Below are 23,789 nucleotides of genomic sequence, written 5' to 3' on the forward strand. Positions count from 1 at the left end.
GTAACGATTCAAAGAGACAAAGCCATTCCTCTCGAGACGACGCCGACGCCGGCTCTCCTCCTTCTGCTCCCTTTTGTCTTCGTTCGGCACTTTCGTCGTGGCCGTGAAAAGAATCGCCAACCCCAGCCCCCCGTTTTCGAGCTCCTCGGCCCATCGAAGAGCGCTTATTACGAGAAGAACGATGTCCCCCGCCCCCTCGTAAAACACCGCGCGGTTAATTTCCTTTAAACATCCTTTTTTACCATCGGGGAAGTTCGATCGGTCGTAACCATCTCGCGTCGCGAGCGTGTCTCCCGGGCATCCAGCTGGAGAGAGGAATGGAACCGAGGTCCTCGGTTAAATCGCCCGATTCAGACTTTATGGCTGGTCTTAAAGCAGGCGTGCGAGCAGGATTGATAGTACGACGAGACTGATTCAAGGCTCCGCTGTTACCTCGGGCAGAGGCCACGTGTTCGGAGGCAGCTCGAAACGTTAGTGGACGCGTTTAACCGTTGAATTACTACACCCCCTGCGCGGCCAACGACGCATCCGCTCCTTTATCGCTTATTGATTCTGAGCGACGAATGTGGCCACGCGGAAATAGACATCGGACCGCTCCGCTAACCTCTCGCGGCCGCTTTCCATTTTCGTTGGCTTCCATCTTCCTCCGATAGCTGCTGCAGGCTCCTAGAAGCCTCGCAACTTGGACTCGGATATAAAACGCGCTCCTCTTAAATCCGTGCATTCCTCCCGCTCCGAATCCAGGCCGCCTTTCGAGCGCAAACCTTCAAATCAAACAAATTCCAGCACCGACATCGATACGCCTCGCTAGCCGTCCTCTTATCCTTGGCAAATACAAGCAACAATCGAAACCGAACCCACACCCGTCCCCGATCATCCCCCGAGCAAACGTCTTGGACGTTACCTCGAGACTCACCCCCCGTAACTCGACGACGAGGGGGGGCTGAAACGATTCTGCCGTCCCGCTCCGTCGAAAGAAGTGCACGTATCAATAACGCGACGCTGCACACGGGGAGGAAGGCGTGTCGCGTGGAGGGATGCAGTTTCGCGGGGCGAGAGGGTGGCTGAGGACTCACCCTCTGCGAGACAGGGACAGATAGAGGGAGACGATAAAGAGGGAGGCTCGACTTTGAGCTTCACTGACCCGTGTAACGTACGGACAGCCTCCTCTATCTGTACTTTACAATCGAGGGTTTTATTGAAATCTCGCCGCTCCCTATATAAACTCTAACAGACATTTTTATCTGCCGGATAAATTTCTCCTTGGGGCTTCTCCGCGCCCCACTCTCCTCCGTGCAGCCGAAAGAACATCGAGCGCCTGCCCCCGTGCCCCTCCGACTGTCCTCCGCTGCCAGTGGCTACAGGGGAGGAATTATTGGCAAGATATGAAAGGAGCAAAGTTATTGCTGATAGCAAGCGAGCATACGTTTGGAAATCGCATTGTACCAGCGATCTCCCGTAGGCAATTTATGCGGCCGCTTGAGCACTGCGGCCAGCTAGGAGATTGGAATAGTAAAACTTCCTGCTTGCCTCTCCACCTCCCCCTCGAATTTCGTCGAGAAATTCGTCAGGTTCCTGGGTTACGGCGCGGCGTGGGTGCCCGCGCGAGACTTCTCGAAAGGAGCGATCGGGAATGGAGCCCAGGGCTCTGCGGCCAGGATTTAGTGTCAGTCAGCTGGGAACACGCTCCAGTTTCAGGGGTTGCATTTCTAAGGCCGCGCGCTCGATGGCGGGCAGCTTATTAATAGCGACGCGGCTCGCTGCACGTTCGAGACTGTCTATACATCTTGGGCTGCGCGGATGGACGGATGAGTGGACGGACAGCCGCGTATCCGATAGGCTGCAGGTATATCACCTAACTCGAATCGTGCGTAATATCCTCGCGTATCGGCATCGATGCGGTGGGAAATGATGCTTTTTAAACGATTTTATTCAGCTTCGATCCTCTGTTTGTTTGTTTGTATGTTTGTATGTATGGTTCAAGTCTGGCAACTCAAATTTAACCCACTTCCAACTATCCAATTGTCTTGACACTTTGCAGGCGTGCGTAGTTTGGATGACAATACAATATTTAAAAGAAACATTAACCCTGAGTGGGTGAAAAAATTACCAAGTCATCAATAAATGTAACTCATAATCACAAATCCAAACGACTTGAAATCAGCCACTCCCGTTCTTTACGAAAATGACGAAAAGCCGCTGCGTTCGGGACGCTAGTCTTGAAGGAATACGGCACGAGAGCTGCGCCTAGCGTCAGAGCCTCGCTGAACGTAGCAATAATTAAAGATAGAGAGGTCAGGGAGTGTAAGAAGGAAAGATAACTAACCTGACATAATTTGAACTATCATTATTAACGATATTACACATAAAATTTGTTTGCAGAATTGAAAACCCGTTTCGTTCAAAGTTGTCCGATTTAAATTATTTCCTGGCAATTTAATCGGCAGTTCTTCTGTTCTTTGCAGAAAAACGTAAACGTGAACGCGTTACGTGTAATGAAATCAGATTAAAAAACTGAATAAAAAATTATATGAAAAAAATTTTATGTTAAACGATTTTATTAAAAATGTAGTAAAAACTAAATTGAAATGCACTAAAAACTAAAAAAATAATTCTTTTCTTGTACTTCAATTTTGATGGTGATAAATAAAATCGTGGGGCAACACGTGCAACCAGAAGTTGAAGAATCGATTGGCAGGTGGAACATCATCAACTACAGTTTATCAATTTTAAGTCACTCTACAATCTGTATCCCGCAGTTAAAATATTTTGTTTCATTAATGCGAACGAAAACTTTCGAACAACAAATTCATTTCGATGTTTGCTTCTGTATTAAGGTGATTCATATCCAGTTATGAAATATCGTGCGCCACGATTTTATTTAAAGTGATATTAATGCCGTCAAAATTGAAGTACAAGAAAATAGTTATTTTTTAGTGCATTTTAATTTAGTTTTTACTACATTTTTAATAAAATCCTTTAACATAATTTTTTTTTATATATTTTTTATTTCCCACTTCCGAGTGCTAATTTGCTTTGGCGCTGTTCGTTTTTTTTTCAGTAGGAACGGGGCGATTTTTATTTAAGAATCGAGGCTGCTGTATTCTTTAGAATCGCTTGTCTTTGTCAAATATAAAGTTACCAAGGTAGCCCCTAACCGAAAGGAAATCCATACCGCCCGGATCCCCTTAAAAAGTAAATAATACCGTCAGGCGTCACCGTCAGCGTGCCAATACGTCCCAAAGAATTATCGTCGGCCGGATCGATCCGTGGAAAACGTCAACGACTTGGCGCAGCGTATCGGCTAAAGTGTCTTCTATCTGTTGCAGATGCAACTGGCGCGGCGCGCATCGCCGTCCCGATGCAGACACGTCGCGTCCTCGAAAGCCTCTGCTACTGGCAATTTCGCGAGTGCGAGCAGACGTTCCACGAACAGCTTACTGTCACTCTGTCCCGGGGCCCCCCTGTTTCGCGATCCCTTTCACTCCCATTATTCGACACCTCGACTTTCCCGCGGAATTATGCGAGCCGGTTGTGTTGGAAATCGCTGGAACGGTGCCTGATCGCATTCGCCGCGCGGAACGCTGCCGAAATCTCCCGCCCGGAATCTCGCGGACGCGCCCCGCGTTGTAAATATCAATTCCCGACTCCCCCGCCTAACCAACGCTCCACGCGCTTATGAAATTTAAAGCGCGCCGCTATCGTATCCGCGGATTTACGTGCCACGCAGGCTTTTCTTCGATTCGCGAGCGGCACGAATCGGGAATATGGGATTTCGGAGCGGGGGTGGAAATGACTACCCTGTTGCGTGGGAATCTATCGAGGAGAATACGTGGAAAATGTATGGCAATCAGCAACTCCTGTGATCTGCTGATTAATCTGTGACTCGAATTTTCAGACTGCAGAATCATGGCTGGGGATTAGGATACGCTAAACCCGATCAATTTTGAATGCTTCCTCTGTTGGTCTATCAGCCACTCGCTACCAGCAGCCCCTCGAAGAGCCTCGCTGTTCAGCGCGGCCCATAGCGCAGCGCGCGGCATAATAATTTGATTAATTGCCAGAGATATGCTCCCCGGCGGCTCCAATCAATTCCATTAACCGGCTGTTGCACGCGCCGATACAATGAAAAAGGGGCGACAGTCGGCTGCTTGACTTTCATCGATCCTCCCGTCGAATATCGTCCCTGGTATCCGGAGCTTCCTCCTTGTGGCGCACACGCGTGGCCGATGCTATCGCCGCCAGTTTATTTCGCTAATTAACGCCAGCCAATTTGATGGCGCGAACGGAATCCTCCTCCGGCGAGAAGGGATACCGGGGCGTGGGGGCGGGTCAAAGAGCGGTAAACGGTGTTGAAGAAAGGGCCGACGGCTAGGCGATACCGTCGGTGATTCAGGGGCGAGCTTTTTACTGCTGTTTGGCACGATATGCCGAAGGAGTGGTGAATCTGAGGGTGGCGCGTCATAGTGGAGAAGATAATGACGTTCTAACGTCGAGCTGAATCCACTGGGAGATACACTGCCGTTCAGAAGCATTAGGACACCTGCTGTATTTCCACAAAATGTGATATTTACTGACTTTAATTTAAAATACCAAATAATCGAAAGTTTATTAGAGTTGCGTTTCTCACAATTGGGCCCAGTTACGCGGAAGCAACTGACTCTGATCAAAATGGCAAAGAATTAGTTAAGGGGTCAGTCTACTATGACGGTTTGAAAAATTAAGCTATTTTTAAAATTTATTTTCTCCGTAGATACAACATATAATGCAATAAATCTTTTTGGTATTTATTAAGCTACTCTTATGTGACACAAAAAAATTTCAAGATTTTTTTTAATTTGTTTTAAAACTTTAAACGCGATTATATCGAAATAACATCTTTTTACAACTCATGCAGGTGATTGCAAAAAAACTATTCGACCAATCAGTCTGAAATTTTTACAGGTTATTCAGCACATCAGTGGCTATGGCCGGGACCTTTTTTGATTAACCATTTCATACTTTCTACTATTCTATGTTTTTTCTATATTTTTTTACATTGTCAATAAGTGTATTAATAAGTAGACAAAACATTATTTACGTTGGACATTCTGTTTGCTAAAAAATAAATCCTAAAACATGACAATTTTTTCGCAACGTCACAGTGGACTAACCCCTTAAACGCAGTATGGATTCCCTAATTTTGTGATCTTTATTTTGCATAGAAATACCACTCCATAGAACAACTCTTACATTATACAATTATTGAAAAACAAAATCTACAGAAAATTTAAAATAATATGAATTAAAAAACACTGCAAACAATAACAAGAAATAAAATATACCCCAAAAGGAATAAAGCTACTTGTCTTTAACAGTTAAAATCTTCAAACGAAATTTACTCAGTTTCAGATCACTGAGGGTTGGTAGCCTTCTGCATAACTAGGCCCAATTATTCTTCACAGAATGCCACAATAATTATGAACGGTAGTGTATGCACATACACATGTTTGCAGATGTGGCATTCCAAACTTTAATGCGGATCTTTCGTAAAGCTCGAATGGAAGATTCAAGTCGCCTGGAAGTTCCTTCGTTGGTCGACAGACATTACCTATTCTCCTTAATCAGAAAACTCTCGCCTGTATGCGCGAATGCTGAAACCACTTGGCCATTGAGCAAAGAAGCCCAGAGGAGGCGACCTGCAGGGGACACCTGTAAATCAGGTTACGAGTGCGGAGCAGGGGGATCGGGAAATAAGTCCGAACAGTGGCGCCGAGAAAAAAAGTGGAAGAGAGCGCGGATATAATGGGGCGGCCGGGGGGACGAAAGAGGGTCGAAGTGAGGGGCGAATAGAGGTAGAAGAAAAGCATCGGGAGGGTCCAAGTGCGTCTGAGAGGCCAGTAATTTCTTTTTATATCCATCCGGCGCGATTCCAGCCGTACTTTCACAGTTTCCACCCCCATATTTATCGCTTATGGCCTTAACCTTCTGGATGAAGTTTGCGATGTAGAGGCCGCCTCGAGAAGTATCGAGAAGTCCCGAGACATTTCTTTCGTTCGACTTCGACCAAGTTACTGGCTTCGCTGTTACACACAGGGATACGAAGCGTTACAATTCTTATATACCAAGGATGCCGACCAGTTACCATCGCTAAGATACATCATTCAATACTCGCCTATACTCTTCAGTCTGTAACATCGCAGACTTCATCTTCGCAGCGACCCAAGCCAGCTCTCAACGCGCTGCAATTTTCTCTTCCCCGAATCTTTCGTACCAAGAAACGCGAAGTTAACGATCGACGGCAAACCTGCTCTCCCATTCCCAGAACCGTTCGTTCTCGTCCGTTTTGCGCTGTTCGCTGGCGTTAACGGCCTCCCGCGTTCAGCGGCGATGTTCCAAACTGTAAACCGTTGCGGCGCCCGTGGTATGGTTTTTAAATAAAAGAAGAGGCGGCGTAGAGCGGGCAGCACTAACGCGCATAAAGTGTAGCGGCGACCAGCCGCGCCACCATTTGCTCGAGTGGCATCGGCAGCTCGGCTAAACGAATGAACCCATCCAACGGCCGGATTGATTACACTTTGAATTTTTCACTAATTGCCGCGCTCCCTGCGCCCGTGTCGGCTGAATATTTCAGGCGAACGTACGACCGTGTCTTCGGGAATTCGGTCACGAGCCACCCTTCCTAAACGATACTTTTCCTCGCTGGCTCGCCGCTGCTCGCTCTCCCCCCCCCCCGCAGTTGCGCCGTTCCACGGCGATTCATCATCCCTGATAGTAACTCAATAATATCTACGAGTGTCCGCGTTACCTTTCCCCCAGACTTTTTCCCGGTACACGGGCAAACAAATTGTTTATCTTGAAGGGTATTACACGCCATTCGCGAATCGATGTCAACAAACAGAGCAGGAACTATGGCTCGTGTTTTTTCATCGCTGTAGGGCGTGATAGGTTTTTCGGTTTTTTTTTTTTTTACCTTTTTTGACAACGAGGAGATAGGTGCGCGTAGCGTCGAAACTCGAGCGACTCGAAATACAAAGACCCTCGAATTTTTCTCCCGTCGGATTTTCAACCCTCCCTCTCTCCCTCCCTGTCGTAATAAACTGCGCCGCGGAGTACAATTGCGCGAGTGTCAATAACACGCCCGCGAATTCCGATACCCCATCGATGGGGGTGCACACTTTACGTCGTAATAATTAATATCGCGTTTAGAATTTGCGGTATAAATACCGTGACAGGGCTTCAGCTGGTATTACCGTTTAACTAATTCCGAGTTTGGAAACAGTCGATCATTCGCAAAAACAACGCTTTCGTTTTCTAATCTTCACGCACAATCCGAATGAACGTCCCCATCGCAATTGTACTGTTGGCTGCAAGAAGGGCCTCAGTGTCAAAAGTCAGTTGCGAGAAAAGTAGCTATCTGTGAACATTACGAAATTAGATATTTTTTTATACATAGTGAAGTTGTTGAAAAACTGTCTATAATACTTAAAAATTTATATAGGGTAGGCTGGGGCTAAAAGTCCGGCGGGTAAAAAGTCGCGAACTCAAAATCTCTATTCCTAAGCAATGTATTGAGTTTCGCAGCATACTATGTAAAAGGCGAGACAAAATTTAAGACAAAAGTTACTTCTTTTAATTAGCTCTATCATTTGGTAAAAAAAATATTTTACAGTTCACGAGTTATAACACAAAATCGGAAAATAACCGGATTTTCAGGGGTCAATTACACCCCCTTAGAGTAAATTTGGGCAGCAAACAAAAATTCCGTTGCAATCAGGAGGAAATTCCCTACATATTCACAAAGTTACAGAATTTTTTAAATTTTCGGGTTCGGGATGTTCCCTTGTTAGATACGAGTTAGGTCAACATCGATTCACAAAATTTACGATACCTCTGTCAATTTTAAAGATACAGCAATGAAAATTACAGGCCAAGAACGAGGAAAAGAATGATGAATCTAATTATGTATTTTATGCAAAAAGGGCCTAAGTGTTCCGAGACCGTTCTTGCATCCAACAGTACAATCGCGAATTTGTAAAAAAGTACAGAGTCGAATCCTCAGCCAATTTCCACAGCTTCTAAAAATTTCAACCGTGCCATTTTTACAGAACTCACCCTATTGCATTCTAACGCCGATTCGAAAGGATCCCTTTAGTGCGTCGTCGAAAGCAAAGAGCACTTCCCCTCGAGAAGTTTTCCCTTCTAATTTCTTTGCCACTCAGATGGGAGCTCGCTAGGTACGTTAGGTAAATAAGACTCATTTACACCGAGGCGAAGGACTCTGTTGAGTGGAGGCAACCGCGAGATCGAAGGAGGGCTCGGGTGATGAAATCTTACGCGGCGCAGTTACTATTTCGTCGCCCGAAAATTCCGCGGTGGGGCGTATCATCGACTTCACGAGCAACTTCCACGAGGAACTTCCAGATTGTTGTAGACGTCGAAACGGCGGCGCGAGCCACCAACTCGCGGGCTAAGTACTTTTACAGCGCGACCCGCGCTGCCTAATGTCCGCCCCGAGGACGCTGTTTCTCCTCCAATTCCGCCACAAATATCCGCTTCGAAGTACCTACGAACTGTATCCAGCAAGTCGGTCGTCAGGCTCGGCCCGGTTTATTGCGAGTCGATCGTTTATCGATGGAACGGACACGCTAGGACGAGAGTCTCCTTCGTTAAAAGGGAGCGTTGCGAAGCCCTGTTTGCGCTTCTTAACGCGCGTCCGATGCTGACAGATTGCTCCCCAGGGACTCTTCCTGCTCTTTCTTTCGTACAGAAAAGGTGCCGAAGCAGTTGCGCACCCGGAGTGAGGATCAATTGGCCTTGGCACCCCCCAAAAAGGGGTCCTGCAAAAAGAAACGAAAACTGGATTTTATTCTTTAAATAAACTTTGATAATTCCCTAATGAATTTGATCGAATTTGCAACAAAAGTATTCTTATCCCTTCGACTCGGCTACCCCCAAGATTAACTCCACGTGGACCAGAAGTTTCAGTAATGAGGCGAGGAGAATCAATGGCTTATCGGTGACAAGTTTTTTTAAGAATGTTAGGATAACGTACGTCATCGATATTAATGGGAACAAATGGACGTTTTTAGTCGATCGAAGTCGGGGTGGCGACTGTCGAGCGTTCTCGACGTTGTTGAACCCAGGGACGTTACGCAACGTTCAAGGGAACTCCGTTGTTCGGTGCTGCCAACCGAATGGAACGCTCGAGGACACTTCTGGCCGATTGCATTAAACTACGCGATGGATTACGTGTCGCTCTGCTCGTGGACTGCATTATTAAGATCCCTCTGTTCGACTTTGTTGACGTAACTAACGTAGACGGAACTTGATCGAACCTATTCAATCCTCGGGAGGGAAAGCCTCCCCTCGTCTCGGGAGGAGGGCTGGTCGAACAGAAGCGACGGGAGCTCGTTATTTCTTTATCGAGCGTTTTTCGCCGGCTTGCCGGCGTTCTGTCGCGCTCGGAAGACAATGATAGTGATCGAGAACCAATTCCCTGTGATCTCGAACGGCAGAAGTTGGTCGTTGATCGCGATCGTGTCGCGCAAGTGCCCCGTCACGCTTCAGTGAATAGTTAGATAAAAGAATATATAAAGAAGAAACTATAAGTTGAACGATTTTATTTAATTTGATCGAAAATACACCGACGGTTAAAGAATAATTTAAATAAAAATCGTGGGGCAGAATGTCTCGTAACGGGATATGAATCAATTTCATACAGAATCAAGCGTCGAGATGAGCGAACCATCTGAAATTGAATTTCACTACTGCGATCCGATCGGACGAATAATTTGTCCCTCTGCTTCTGTGTCTGCAAGTTTTCCCCGAGATAACAGTGAAAGGATCTGGGAACCGTTTAATCCCCATTTCGCTGGATGTCTTCAGGTATTCCCCGCCGAATAATGGCGCCTGTGCGATCGAGCGGGGTAAACACAAACCCGCTGATCCGACACAATGCAGTCGCGTTACCAGTTCGTTTGCGCGATAGCACAGCATTACGCGTTCGTTTGCTTATCAACTCACTTGTATTTAAGTGCTGCATTGGCGTAACGACTGGTCTAACGCGGCACCTATCTGCCTACCAAATGCAGGATTACGTAGGTCTACCTTGGAACGCTATACAGAGCGATTCTTTCGATATTCGGGAACAAGGAACTGCCACCAACTAAAACAGAAGGCAGCCGGATTGTTCGAATAAATCGTGGATAGAGGATAGCACTCCTGTGGCTCATGTACATATGTAGAATCCGTGATACGCGCGCACAAACCCCGGTTAACGAGCAAACAAGTGTACACCAGATTTTCGGCATTCATAATCAGACAGGACTGGCGAGCTGTAATGGACGCAAGGATAATTTAAACTATCGTTTTTACGAATAATACTTATAAAGATATTTATTCAATTTAAAGTAAGAATATTGGAAATTCAACTGTTTTAACTTGACTCCGTGACTGACACTGGTGGCTTTTGGAATAGTAATGCTGTAGGATAAGGGACTGTGATGGGTTTTAAGGGTTTCTGAATGTAAGAGAGGGGATGACGGGATAGGGCAGAAGTGCAGGATTTTGGATAGGTGACGCATTGGCTGAGATAACGATGGGTAGCAGGGATGACGCGGTATTTACATTTACGCAGCATTTGGGTAATTAGTGTGAATCATATTTACAGAGAAAGTCGGAGACAAACGATAAGAAAAGGTCAGTACATTACAGAGCAACCACGGCGAAACGAATTTTTATTTCCAAATATCTCGAAACAGCTCTCTCCCATACCACTTTGTCGATTTGAACATTGAAGTCCCGCGCTTGGGCAGCATAGGGCACGCTTACAGCGCCGAAATGGGGATGTTTTCATCGGAAAGTACATGTCAGTTTTTATTATTGAACGTGGCTCTCGTGCAATACTTCTGATAGTGCAAAAACCCCTGCAACGGACACCGTCCTTGACTGAACCCCTCCGAGAATTTCCTCCTGGACACTCGTGGCCCCTGTTCCTCGTGAAGAAGTCTGCACAAATCGCAGGTGACTCGGTGCGCACCGCGCTCGATCTCGTTGAACTTCTTCCACGGGAAGTACTTCTTATACATCTCCGGGTTCTTCATCAGCCACTTCAAATACTCAGCCAGGTCTTCGGGAGAGTCATAATGGAACACGTTTTATGTGCGACTGGGGTCTTAATTGTTAGAAACGTTTTGCTCATTATGGAAGTGAAACGATATAATAATTTTTTTTTAAAAAAAAAAGTAAAAAAGCGACTTCAAGGGTGCGCTAAAGAATAAAACAATTTTTTTAAGTCGGTGCCAAAATAGAAAGAAAATTAAATCAATTTCTAAACCTTTATCAATTATAGTCCATTAGCACACTAACGCCCGGGAATTAGAGCGCCCAAAAATTTAGTAGGACGTCACGCGTCCAACCGATTTAATTTTGTTTCTGTTTTGGCACCGACTTAAAAAAAATTATTCTATTCTTTTTAGCGCACCTTTCAAGTCGGTTTTTTACTTTTTTACATATAACAACGAAAGAATCATCCAAATCGGTCCACGCGTGACAAAATTAGACGCGAACATACATTAAAACGGGAATTCTATATAATTCTAGAATATCTAGATAATAATAATAAAAAAGTTACCATGATACCACCGGCTCTTCATACACTTTCAAATAAAAAAAGAATCATCGAAATCGGTGCACGTATACGGAAGTTATGCGTGAACATACAAACATAATGAAATATACGTGACGAATTGAGTAACCTCCTCCTATTGAAGTCGGGTAAAAAAATAAAAATCGCTATTCGATTGCGCCGAATGGACTGTTCTGAAAACCGAGGGGCATTTTGTAAGGAATAGATATGGAATTTCAACTGCCTTTCTACGTGCTTCCAAGTGGTCATTTAGTAGAGTCGAGAAGGGTCTTGAAAGAGAGAAAGCGCGATAGGAGCTTGGGGGTGTCAGAATTGTCAGAAATCAGGGCCTTCCAGGGGCTGTGACGGAGCCTAAGCGAGGGAGGCTCGAGGCGCCTAATATAGTGCTTCAAAACTTTTTAAAATCGCAGAACATCCTTCGAACCCCTGATCAGAGAAGATATTGATTTTAATATGTAACAATCGATACGTTCGCACATCTGCAAGTGAACAGGGGGGAAGCACCTTAAAGACTTGCGAACCTGCACGCGCAGGCAAAGCTAATTGCTCGCCACTCCCCCAGTCGCTGTTCAAGCACTTCACGCATAATTGAAACGACTCTGCTCGAACGTTACGCAACGAAATCCCGTTCCAAGCCGCCCATTGAGTAACTGCAACCCCTTCTAAGCTCGCCCCAGCGAACGAAATTTCTTCAGCCCGCGATCATCGCAGAAAGTGCAGAAGAATGCCCCTCCGCTTTCTCCCCGCTACCGTCGCTCGCCCACGGCTCGCCTGAAAGCCCCTTTTCACATTGATAACGATGTTTACGGGGCTACGTAGACTCGTGGAAGATACGCAACACCATTCCGCGGCGACTCCAACTTTCGTGACGATTGTACGAGCTTCAATTAACCGTCGAGCAACTGGAAACACTCCCCCCGCCTGGGCCTCTCTTCTTGCTCGAGGAAAGTATGCATTGTCGCAAGTAGCCGTGGCCAACGAGCGAAAGAGGCTTCGAGGACTTTGCCAGTGGCTGTGGATCGGTCAAACTTCGTCGACGATAATGTTCTTTAAAGTGAATCCCCGTTTGGTTTTGCATGCCGCCGAGATGACGCATCGTAATGATATGCACATGCTCGGCTCTAATTGCCGCCTGTGCCACCTGGAACTCGCGGAGCGCGATTCGCTAGTCATCTTTAGGAACGCATGATGCAGTGTTCAGGTTCAAATCAACTGTAGAAACGTAGGACGTGTTCAGCTATTTAGTCGCTTCGATTCGTCATCCGAATGCAAAACCAGGCGGCTGTGATCAGCTGTGGGATCTCATTCGGCGCTGGCCACGGAGATTGGTGACGTTGCGCTGGCCTTGTCAGTGTCACTTCTCTTTTATTCTACAATGAATCAGCCGCTGACGAATACAGATTCGATTGTCCAGACGGACTATGTTTATTTGGTGTTTAAATATAAATGGGACGAAGGTGAACGGTTGGCATTGTCGGTTGATTTACGCGTAATTAAGTCTTATCGCCCACGTGATGGAGAACATCCGATTGCGACGCTGCAACCTCGATGCACGGGCGCTAAACGTTGCACAATTAGTTTTCTAAGAATACAGCCGATAAGTGGCCTTTTAGATGCATCGTGCAATTTCTAGTCGCGTGTTCAAATAGCCCGCGGATACATTAGTCTATGTATTTCAAGAAACGAGTGCCCCGCGAATGTGTTATCTGCGTTCCGGTGATTACACGATGGTCGCCGTGCATTAGTCGAAGTGCACGTGACGTGTAAAGGATACGGGAAAGTGGATCTCATTTGACGAACGGGTAAATGACCAACAAGTTTTTCCATAAACAAGTTTATTTAAATTTTAGGAAACTTAACAGAACTGAGGTCAGATAGAATGTACAATATGTGGGGGAGGATGCAGGAAGCGACACGGACGATCAAAAAATAAATGAGCTCGCACAGTAATTTAGGACTGCACGTATAAATATATATCTGGAAAGATTAAGCTCACTAACAAGGGAAGATCCCGAACCCGAAAATTCAAAAAATTCTGAAACTCTTTGTGAATATGTAGGGAATTTCCTTCTGATTAAAACGCAATTTTTGTTTGCTGCCCAAATTCACTTTAAGGGGGTGTAATTGACCCCTGGAAATCCGGTTATTTCCCGATTTTGTGTTATAACTCGTGGACTCTAAAATAATTTTTTTATCAAATGATAGATCTAATTAAAAGAAGTAACTTTTGTCTTGAAACTTTTTTTCTATCTCTTACAGTTCGCGAGTTATAACACAAAATCGGAAAATAACCGGATTTTCAGGGGTTCATTTCATCCCCTTCGAGTGAATTTGGGCGGCAAAGAAAAATTGCGTTGTAATCAGGAAGAAATCCCCTATATGTTCAGAAAGTTTCAGAATTTTTGGAATTTTCGGATTCGAGATCTTCCCTTGTAAGCGAACGTGGTTTTCTTAAGACAGTCGATCGCGGACTGCCGTTCGGCAAATCGACGGGAGAACTTGATCCCCTGAGGATTCAGCATCCCTTCATAAACAAATGCCGTGACTGAGACGGCAATGCGCATCGCAGAGGGCTCGCCGCAGCAACAGCTCCGAGCCCAAATATCCTCATAAATATTAATGTGCATCTCTAAAGAACGAACTCGAGACTTGATCGAACTTGCTGTTTACGCTCAACTTTAATTCATCAAACGTCAACTGCCCATAGAACCTCGCGACTAGTGTACGCCCCAGGGAACAGTGTTTTATTTAAGGGATAGGTACATGGTTTCTGCGTCGCTGGCAGAAGCACAATATTTGGCCAGCTTTTGTACTCTCGTGTTTCGTTTGGGTCGCGACGACAGTCGGTGTCGGTGGAAAAAGATTTTATCTGGTCCCATGCTATCGTAGCGTTTACGTCGTTTCTCATTTACAAACTCGTAATATCCTCGCGCAATATTATCTTCTATGATGACAACCTACGCAGAGTTTGGCAAAGTGTACTCTCATTACAAATTACTTTCTGTAATCGTTAGTTTAGTTGACCAGAATTACTTTCTGTAATCGTTAGTTTAGTTGACCACAATTACTTTCTGTAATCGTTAGTTTATTTGACCACAATTACAATTGTAATTGCGGTCACTAGCGAAGCAATTAAGATTAGAAAAAAAATAATATGTAATTGCAATTACTTTTTAATCAGAATTACACTAGGGCTGGGACTATTTGTCGAATTTTTCGGTATTCGAATACTTCAGTTGCTCAATTATTTGGCGAATATAATTCGAATATCCAAGTATTTGAATACTATTCGAATACTTAAATATTCAAATACTATTCGAATACTTGGATATTCAAATTATATTCGCCAAATATAATAATATTCGAATATTTAAGTATTCGAATAGTATTCGAATATTTAAGTAGGTATTCAAATAGTATTCGAATATTTAAGTATTCGAATAATAACATTGGAATACTCAAATATTCAAAGTTTATTCGTAGCATTCGAATACTTGTAAAATATTCGAATATTAAATTATTCGAATAGTCCCAGCCCTAAATTACACAGTATGTAATTGCAATGAAAGTAATTGACTACACAACCAATTACATCCGTAATTGATTACGCCCCACTCTGAACCTACGTTTCAGTTTAAATAAATAAAGTGAACCAACTCTGAACCTACGTTTCCGTTCCCCTTGCGACTTATCTTTCCCCGGTTTTCTAGAACAGCACAGAAATCCTAAGACTATGAGTGCGACACGTATATGGTGATGTAAGTATGCAAAGTTACCGCCGCGATTATCGCAAAGTTCGAGCCACGCTACGTGGACGAATCGCGAGTGAAGAATACTTATCTTCGAATACTGAAATCCTGGAAGCTCGCGACCAAATAGGGGTTGGTCAGCCTACAGAAGAACACCATGCGCGCGGGTCAGTCTTAATTCTTCAGCATATCGCCCGTGACGTACGCATGCCGACCCAGTAGCTCGTGCAGAGGACAGTTGTCCCATGGGTTATACCACTCTGACAGCGCGTTGCGCGTTCGCGGCTCCCGTTTCTCGTGAAGAAACTCGCAGAGCTTGCAGGCGGTAGGTCGACTACTTTTGTCGATCCTGTAGTGCTTCTTCCACTCGAAGTACTTGCCGTACTCGCGCGGGTGCTTCATCAGCCAATTCAAGTGCTCGGCCAGAAGTTTCGGCGTGTCAAAGTTCAGGGTGTCTATGTAAGATCGCGGCGGGGCGAAGATGCTGTAATTGGCGCCTCCGTAAACAACCGGCACCACGTCGTAGCTGAAAAAAGGAAAACCCACAATTTATTCAGACTAGTGTGCTTCCTCCCGCTGATTCTATTTCGGGCCCTGGCAGCTTGCTTCTGGGGCTCGACATGAAAAGGAATCGTTCACATTTTAAAGCTCCTTTCTCCGAGTGGAATAGCCGAAGCACGGATTACCGGAACCCGGGAATGGGACGGGAAGCGCAGCAGTATCATTCGTAATTAGCAGGGAGTTATCAACCACAGGAGACTAAGTACACATTCCTGCAGCACACACACGCACGCCAAAACCGGAACGAATTACATAAGTACAGTTGTCTCTCGCATATCTCGACTGGCCTTTATCCGCCAGAATGCCAGATGGGGGGATATCAATTAACGATTCGTTATTGGAGTCGTGCTTGCCGGTGATAATCGCCGCAGAAGCCGGCTGCAGTTTCGTTTCGTAATTCCCGCGTGAATCACCGTTCGCAACGCGCTCGAACGGCGGAGGATGAGGAAAAAGAAAGGAGGAACGCGGTTCCGAAACGTGACGTGACATAACGAGGCGGAATAAAAGAGGAGGGGGAGGCTAATAGAGGATGGTGGGACAGTGTTGTCAGAGGAAATCATTCGCAGCGCGTCCACGCGTCGAAACAATTTCAGCGTGCCGCAAGCTGCAGGCTGCAAAGCGGATCGACCATCGTTTCCAGGCCTCGGAATGAGCCCAGCGGCCGCTTGTCATTTAAATCGGCCAGTAAATGGCGGACGGGCCGAGCTGCGACTGACAATTTCACCGTTGAAATCGCTTCGCCCGCCCTCCCCCGCTCTATTGTTTTACCTGAGCGCGTTGTACAGCTTCTCGGTTACGTAATCCTCGCAGAGGGAGTTCTCGAACGACAGATAGAAAAAGTACCGGGGCTCGGCGATCTCGGTGAAGCAGTCCTCGCTACGGGGACACCGGCGGCTGCCGCATTTCCCATAAACGTCCACGCTTATGTGCTTGGACAGTTCGTTCACGTACGCGTGTCGGCCGCTTCCAGCGCGACAATTGCTCACGAACCACACCACCGGCTCCGTCTTCCCGCGGATCGTCCTCCACAACGGCTCGTCCGTCCGATCCTCGGCCCCGTCACCTGTCCAAACGAATTCCTCGTTACTTCACCGCGATTCATCGATCTGGTCCACCCAATTTTCCACAGATCCGCGATCCGAGTGTCCCAGGGAGAAGCGTGCGGTAAGGAAAGGGTGCAGGGACGGGGATGGTAGATAATCGACGAGCGAAGCAAGATCCAGCGTGGAGTTAAAGGTCGTGGACGGCGAGGAAGGCTCGCCAGCAAAAAAGTTAATCAATTCACTGGCAACACTTTAATTCGAAACGTTTCCGTAGAAGCTTCCCGCGTTGCGTGACACGGTTACGCAACCCGGATCTCGCAAGCTGCAGCGAACTTTCTAACATTCACCGTCTCTCGGATGCTTCATACGCTACTCGCAGTTGTATAAATATTGTAAGGAGAGATGCTTCGAAGCGCCGTTGGTCGGGGATTTATATTTAAAGGGATCCTCGAACATCGCGCTTTCTAAGCAACTCCTTGCACCCTCAGCGGGAAGCCCGCAGCAAATAGCTGGGAACAACGTCCCAACGTTAACGAAAGTTTAAAGTAACTCGTTTCAAGCTTGCTCAGATAATCGATGGAAGGTTCTAATTTAACGAGCACAGCTTCCAGCTGCCCTGCGACCATTCCACGTTCTCCTTGATATAAATTAGGTACATCAATATCGCGGGAATCGGGTGGCAGAATTATTCCGATCTATTCGAATCACCGTTTCATACGCTCCTCGAAGCTTCGTCGTGCAACTCCTGCATCCTCGAAGGGTTGGATTTCCATCGGAATCCATCCGCAACGAATCAACCTTTGTTCGTTATCATCGACAGCGTCTAGCGAATCCTTTCAATTCTTAGGGAACTAGACTCGTTCGAGTATTCTTCTACCAACCGTCAAGTCACTCTTCACCAGTCACACAGCGATGTAAATTTACCTGAATAGTTGTAAAGCGCGTTCCAGCTGGTGTTCGGGAGAGGAGCGACAACCCGGTCGGTGCTCGAGTCCTTGATTCTCCCGTACGTCCACGCGAGATCACTGTTCAATCTGTACGCCATCGTGAGATTAAAGTAATCCTCGTAGATATGGCCAGGATACGGTCTATTTACCGGGCTTTCCAGATTCACGAAAACGTACCACTGCCGCGAGCTCCTCTTGCTCGGCAGGTCCTGCTCGACGAGCTCGTTACCGTGAAACAGGATCGCGTCGAACTCCTCCACGTCCGCGTACCCTCTGTCGTGGGTGGCGTAGCAATCATTAACAGGGCAGCCGTTGAAAATGTCCCCGCTGCCGAAATAGAACAGCTCGTCGCCGAACATCGTGTTCCAGAACAGGATCTTCTTGGTCCCGTTGCCGACCCTCTGGCCCGCGGGCGCGAACTTCCGGAACAGCAGGATGTCGTGGATCCTGCAGTTGAAGTAGAACGCCAGCAAGTACAGGGAGCAGACGGAGGTCGCGAGAACGATCAAGCCAGACTTGCTGAGGATCGGCGCTTTCATATCGGCGCGCGTCGAGTCTCCGCTTCAGTTTCTATCCCTGCGCTCCACTTGCTTTCCCTCCTGGAATCAGTGAGGTTTCGCTTTCACCAGGTCGCACAGGAAGCTTCAAATCTCCTCGCTCAATCGCTCCAGTATTCGCTCTAGGCTAACGTTTGCCGCTCTTTTCGTCAAATATCAGCGAATATTTGAATTTCAACGATCGAGACAATTTCTAAATGAATTCAATATGACAGCTCGCGTATAAGTTATTGCTAATCTGCTAGATGAAAAGACAGCGAATTGCTTTTAAAATTGCCTCTGTGCCCAAAGATCATCCGGCCAAAACTGCCAAAATAAAAAAGTGACCCTTTACTATTAAATTACCTGTGTTTAATATTTCATTCGCGTATTAATCATATTCATATAGATTTCCGCCTGCGTACAGATCCGCCTCTGCTCGAGTCACTCGAATGATTATCTACAGCGTGCTCTAAAGCGCTTGCTTCTGAATGAATCTGTACCAACGAAGATGTGCCTGTTACGTTTGCACTGGCTTTCGTTATCATTTTACTGCTAGAAGTGCGTCCGAGGTAGCCTTGAAGCGAATGTAACCGCGCGGTGTGCCGCGCCGCGATTCAGCCCACGAGTCGGTCTTCTTACAGAGCCAGTGAATGGCAGACAAAGGCGCAATTTAAAGTTAAAAAGATGGACGGTGCTGCGAGTATCTCGCGGTAGATCGAGCGAATTTTCCAGCCAGAGAAATCCTACTCCTTCGTCCCTGTGTCTCGCCTCCGGGGCTGCCTTCCACTCTCTTTCCATCCAGTTCCTCGCGCAGGGGGCAAGGAAAAATTAATATGAAGTAGGAGAAAATGGGCCACGAGGTTAACAGGTTTCGTTTGATTAAAAGTAACTCCTTCCGCGAGATCGAGCCCGGAGAGAGGGGAAAAAGAAACGCTTTTCGCCAGGCAGCTAATCCCCGCTCGCAGGGCCTTGGCGAAACGATCGAGAATTCTAATTAGCGCAAGCTCGACGGCCACCTCCGCTTAAAATCAAACGATTCCTCCTTTACCTCTCTGCATTTTAACACGCAGCTAAATTAAACGTCGAGCGCACCGGGGCAGGTATATTTATCCTGTTGCTCGCGTGGACGTTTTCGAATCTCAGCTGGAGCGACATCGCGCACATCGAATACGGGAGCCGTGTCTCTGTTCCTGCTCGCGAATAGGGGATGAAAAGGCCGATAAAAGGCGTGATTGATCCTTCACCTTCGTACGAGGCGTAATCCGTGTGTATGTGTCTGTGTGTGTTTGTGTGGGAGGACACAGGTGTCCGTCGAAGGAAGTCGTGGAGGATCGTCGTTGGCCACGATTTACTTTCTCAAGGACTCGTAAATTTCCGTACCCATGCCCGTCTGCCGCCGCGACATTCCACTTTCCCTTTCCACTGCCATCCAGCCGCTTCTACTGCAGGCCGATCATATTTTATTAGCGCTTTACGAACGTGGATCGTGCATATGTCACTTGGGGTCCCACTGTCTGCCCTGTGCCTCAATGATATCACGGTTCCGTGAGCACATGCGAATGACTCGGACGGTAGCACGTCGAACGAACGTCCCTTCGACTTTGGAGCAATCGTCACCGTGAGATTAGCACGCCGGAGCAATTCTGACTGGACGCCCCTTGCACTCCGGAGCAGTGCTCGCTCCGACATCCATCGCACTCGGGTGGGGTTTAAGGTCTCGGTTAGGTCCGGCTTTACTACTAAAATGATACGCGAATCGATGCGTCCGCCCGACGATGACGCGCAGCGTGTTCGGATTCACGTCGACTAACTCGCTGCGCTGCTGCTAGTCTACTGGTTCAAACAGAACCCTGGATGCCGCAACGCCTGTAAGGCCGTGTCCCCACTGTTGCTCGGCCGGTCGTCGTTACGCAGAACGCGCTCGAAACGCTCGGAAAATTCTTGCTTTTCATGGGGCACCGCACAAGCAGGCTCCCGCCTCTCGCCGACCAGTGCAGCGCGCGAGAACGGTCTATTCCAAGGAATATTAGATCGCCAGCCGAGTAGACGAGCTGGCTTAATCCACAACAGGTGCGCAAAAGGGAAAGTGAAATGCCTCGTGGATCGCGGCATTCAATCGCTCGCTGCTAGGCCTCCGTTCATAGATCCACCTCCTCCGCTATCGCCGTGCTTCTCTGGATCATTGACACAGGGCACATTATACGAGTTACGCGGCGCGTAAGGGCGCGGTAAAAAACTACATCGCGCGCTTAAGGGGTTACCTACCGTCAGGAGGTTGGAAAAGTATCGATTCCTTGGGAATTTATTTCAGAAAGTACATGCATATTTTTATGCGATGGTTTTTGTATTCGATTGAGGGACGCTTTAACAGGTTATTAATATTATGTTTCGGTATAAAAATACTTAGTTATTGCAAAATTACAACTGATTTCCCGGGAGCTGTTTTTAGACCGGTGACCACGATTTCTCCAAAACCGCTTCACCAATCTTTCTGAAACCTTGTAGGTTTCTTCTAGAGATTCAAATCTAGCCTCTAATCGAAGCATTTGTTTTTCCAATCTCTTTTTTAGGGCGTCCGGGGACGTCCGTGTGATTTTCTGTAGCGATCCCGGTTTTTCGATGCTGCTCGCTCAAAAAGTCACAAATACTTTACCTTTATTTCTTGATTGCGGTTACAGTCTATAATTCACAGAATTTTTTGTCTTGGTATTTCTTACCTAGTATATAAAATAATTAAAAGTGTCCGGGTGTCAAGTGTAAATGCCCGGGGTTTTAATGCCCTCTGTCCTGGATTAATGATTTTACAGATGACAGCCCTACTTGCAACCATGATGTAAGGATGTAAAATGTGCTCGCTGAGCGGCTCATTTTCGTCTTTTACTGCGCATTCCCAATTTCTATCGTATTAAAATATCTATGTATATAAATGCATATGCAAGTGTTAAGATTAATGTTTTCGCAAACGCGTATACGTGTATGTTTATAAGCTTGTTTTAAAAACGCAGAAAAATTTGGAGTTAAAGTAACACATTTATGACTCATTTATCCGAAAAGCTAAATGGAAAAGAAAACCAATCGGAAGTCTCTAAAAATTAATTTCTAATCCTTTAAATGAATTTACATTTTTCGATATCTGAATGTGCATAATTATCATTCTTATATTACATACATTTATTACGTCACCAAAATTTGTAAATTTATTCATTTGTTAAAGAACAAATTAAGGAAGCCCATTTTACCCCGAGGTTCACCTTACCCCGGTTTCCCTATATCCTTACATCATGCTTGCAACGGTCCTCGCGCCAGCCCTGCATTGAAACGCCTATTTCCAGACAGCGTTAACTTTTTCTAGGCCCTACATTCAGATTCCTCACTTATGTATGCCTATTGCCTATTAGAACTCGCTTCCTCCTCGCAAGTTCCGTCAAGCAATTAAGCTTTTAACTACGATCCTGGAGTATTCCATTCGAAAGTCTGTCGTTACGTTTCAGCTCCTCGGCGTTTCCAATATCCCGCGAATGCCACGTCAACTGGCGTCACGGTGTCCCCCGCTTAATAGCCACGAAATTTCTCGCTCCAATCGAAAGCTCGCGCTCCCTGATATTTCGGGAATCGAGAAGCTGACGCCGTTTGTTCGATAGAGTTGCCGCGGAATGGAGGCGAAATATCGACAGAGCCACGGAGCCGGACAATTCGCAGAGAGAAGGATCGAAATCGATTCCGGCGCCGACAAGCGCAGATTTTATCGACAGATCTCGCCGGCAGGATTGAATTTTATACAGTGTGGGTATCGGTCGATTAAGTGGCTCTCCTCGGTGGAGACCGGCGTACAACTTGCCGCCTTATATCATTCAATCGTAAAAACTTGGCTCTTTGCAATCGCGGTGGAACGACGCCGCAGTTTCCATCGGGACGATAGAAGAGGGTCACTTGCCTCGCGGTATCGTGATTTACGAACGGAACTTGCGCCATCCACGGAGAAGAGAGAGTAAAACTCTCCGCGTTAATGGCCCATCCCAGCGAGATCTATTCGAGTCGATCGGGCAGCTTGGAGATTCTTCGAAATTAGCGCGGAATATGCTCGTCGCGACGGCGGCAGGCACTGTCAGTTTGCTAAATAGACTTTCCTATCCGCGCTGAAAAATGTCGACGGTTCGCGATGCGGGACTTTATCAAATATTCCCGCGCGTTAGTCAACCCGGAGCTGAGCACTTCCTAATCCCCCCTCGTTACATGTTTTATCGGGCTAATCGAATAGAAGATCCATCGAGAAGAAGGAGATTAATTCTTCACCGTCTTGCCGAACCAGTGCGGGCGTAATCATCCACTCTCCGCGCGCGCCAGGCCGTAGCATTCGAAACACTTAGCCGCGAAAGCTGGAGCAATTCGTCTTCGTGCTTTAATAATAATTCGAACTGGGATTGGTTCTTAAGGCCTCCAGAAGTTCGCTAAGAGATTCCCCATTGGAACGAGGCCCGACGAGTGTATCCGGTTAACCATCGTCGGAGGAAAGGGCTCTTCGCGAGAACGCGGCGCGCCTCGGTCCGAGACGATGCGCCGCGAGATTAATTCTTCTCGTTGATCATTGCTCTATCCGTCATCCACGGTATCCGCCACGTTATTCCTCGACTTTAGCCACTTTAAATGGCGCGGGATCGGTCATAATAATCGGAGCATAAAATTGCCACGACTTTATGGCAGGGCTTTCTAGAGCTTACGGATTTATCGCGTCATATACACCGTCTCTTTTTCCTATACCACCAATAGTTTTGATTCATCGCCAGAAGCCGCGCGGCATTCGCTGTAGCCGCTATCGTTTCACGATGTCGTAAAGCCGATGAACGAGGAAAGTGAAATCCCGGGTGGGATCGGAGAAGAGAATAAACGGTACGTGATTTGAGATTCGTTTAGTAAAGCGCCGGAGAGGAGAAGATTCCAAAGTACAAGGTTCCTTGAAATTTTTACATCAGGTTCGTAGAAAGGGAAAGACGTAGTAGCCAGCGGAGTGTCGGCTTCCACGGTATCGAAAATTTATCACGAAGCATCGATGTAGCAGCGTCCTCTCTATGCGCAGTGTCCTTCTCCTTCCTGCGTACACTTCCGCGGGATACAGTCTCCGAGTGGAATCGAAGGCTTCCCTCTTCCAGTCGAGCGATCAACCAACTGCCCTCTTGCTTCACCCTTGACCAATCCTGAAACTTTCCCAAAGGATTTCTTGACTGGTGTGACTCGCGGTGACCCTCTTCCTTTTCCTCTTCCTCTTCCTCTTCCTTTTCCTCTTCGTCTTCTTTGGAAGCTTGTACTCCCCCGCCCCCGAGTCC

General features: G+C 46.7%; 2 protein-coding genes across 8 annotated transcripts in view; one reads left to right on the forward strand and one right to left on the reverse strand.

Annotated features, from left to right (window-relative positions):
• The window catches only part of LOC143368874 (lachesin), a 288,084-nt gene that overhangs the window by 176,026 nt on the left and 88,269 nt on the right, over window positions 1–23,789 (forward strand). The gene's annotated exons all lie outside the window — the stretch shown is intronic.
• Fuctc (alpha-(1,3)-fucosyltransferase C) lies at window positions 15,017–20,310 on the reverse strand. Of its 4 annotated transcripts, none has more exons than XM_076812083.1 (4): window positions 19,849–20,310; window positions 17,907–18,525; window positions 16,708–17,002; window positions 15,017–15,904 (listed from the first exon to the last, which is right to left on the reverse strand). In XM_076812083.1, the coding sequence occupies exons 2-4, from the start codon at window positions 18,466–18,468 to the stop codon at window positions 15,553–15,555; spliced, it is 1,209 nt and encodes a 402-aa protein (XP_076668198.1). In that variant the 5' UTR covers window positions 18,469–18,525; window positions 19,849–20,310; the 3' UTR covers window positions 15,017–15,552. The 4 variants fall into 4 exon arrangements, with proteins under 4 accessions (XP_076668198.1, XP_076668195.1, XP_076668197.1 ...); XM_076812080.1 differs by having other exon boundaries at window positions 19,713–20,310; XM_076812082.1 differs by having other exon boundaries at window positions 17,907–18,528; window positions 19,713–20,310.

Source organism: Andrena cerasifolii, chromosome 5 (genome assembly GCF_050908995.1).
Source record: "Andrena cerasifolii isolate SP2316 chromosome 5, iyAndCera1_principal, whole genome shotgun sequence".
In the NCBI taxonomy this organism is placed as follows: domain Eukaryota; kingdom Metazoa; phylum Arthropoda; class Insecta; order Hymenoptera; family Andrenidae; genus Andrena; species Andrena cerasifolii.

Bases quoted from the DNA above. Each gene is read 5' to 3' on its own strand.
- Fuctc (XM_076812083.1), bottom strand. From the start codon at position 18,468: ATGAAAGCGCCGATCCTCAGCAAGTCTGGCTTGATCGTTCTCGCGACC. The intron at 17,003-17,906 runs GTAAATTTACAT...TCGTTTGGACAG, and splicing joins CGCGCTTTACAACTATTCAG to GTGACGGGGCCGAGGATCGG. The intron at 15,905-16,707 runs GTAAAACAATAG...TCCTTTTTTCAG, and splicing joins AAGCTGTACAACGCGCTCAG to CTACGACGTGGTGCCGGTTG.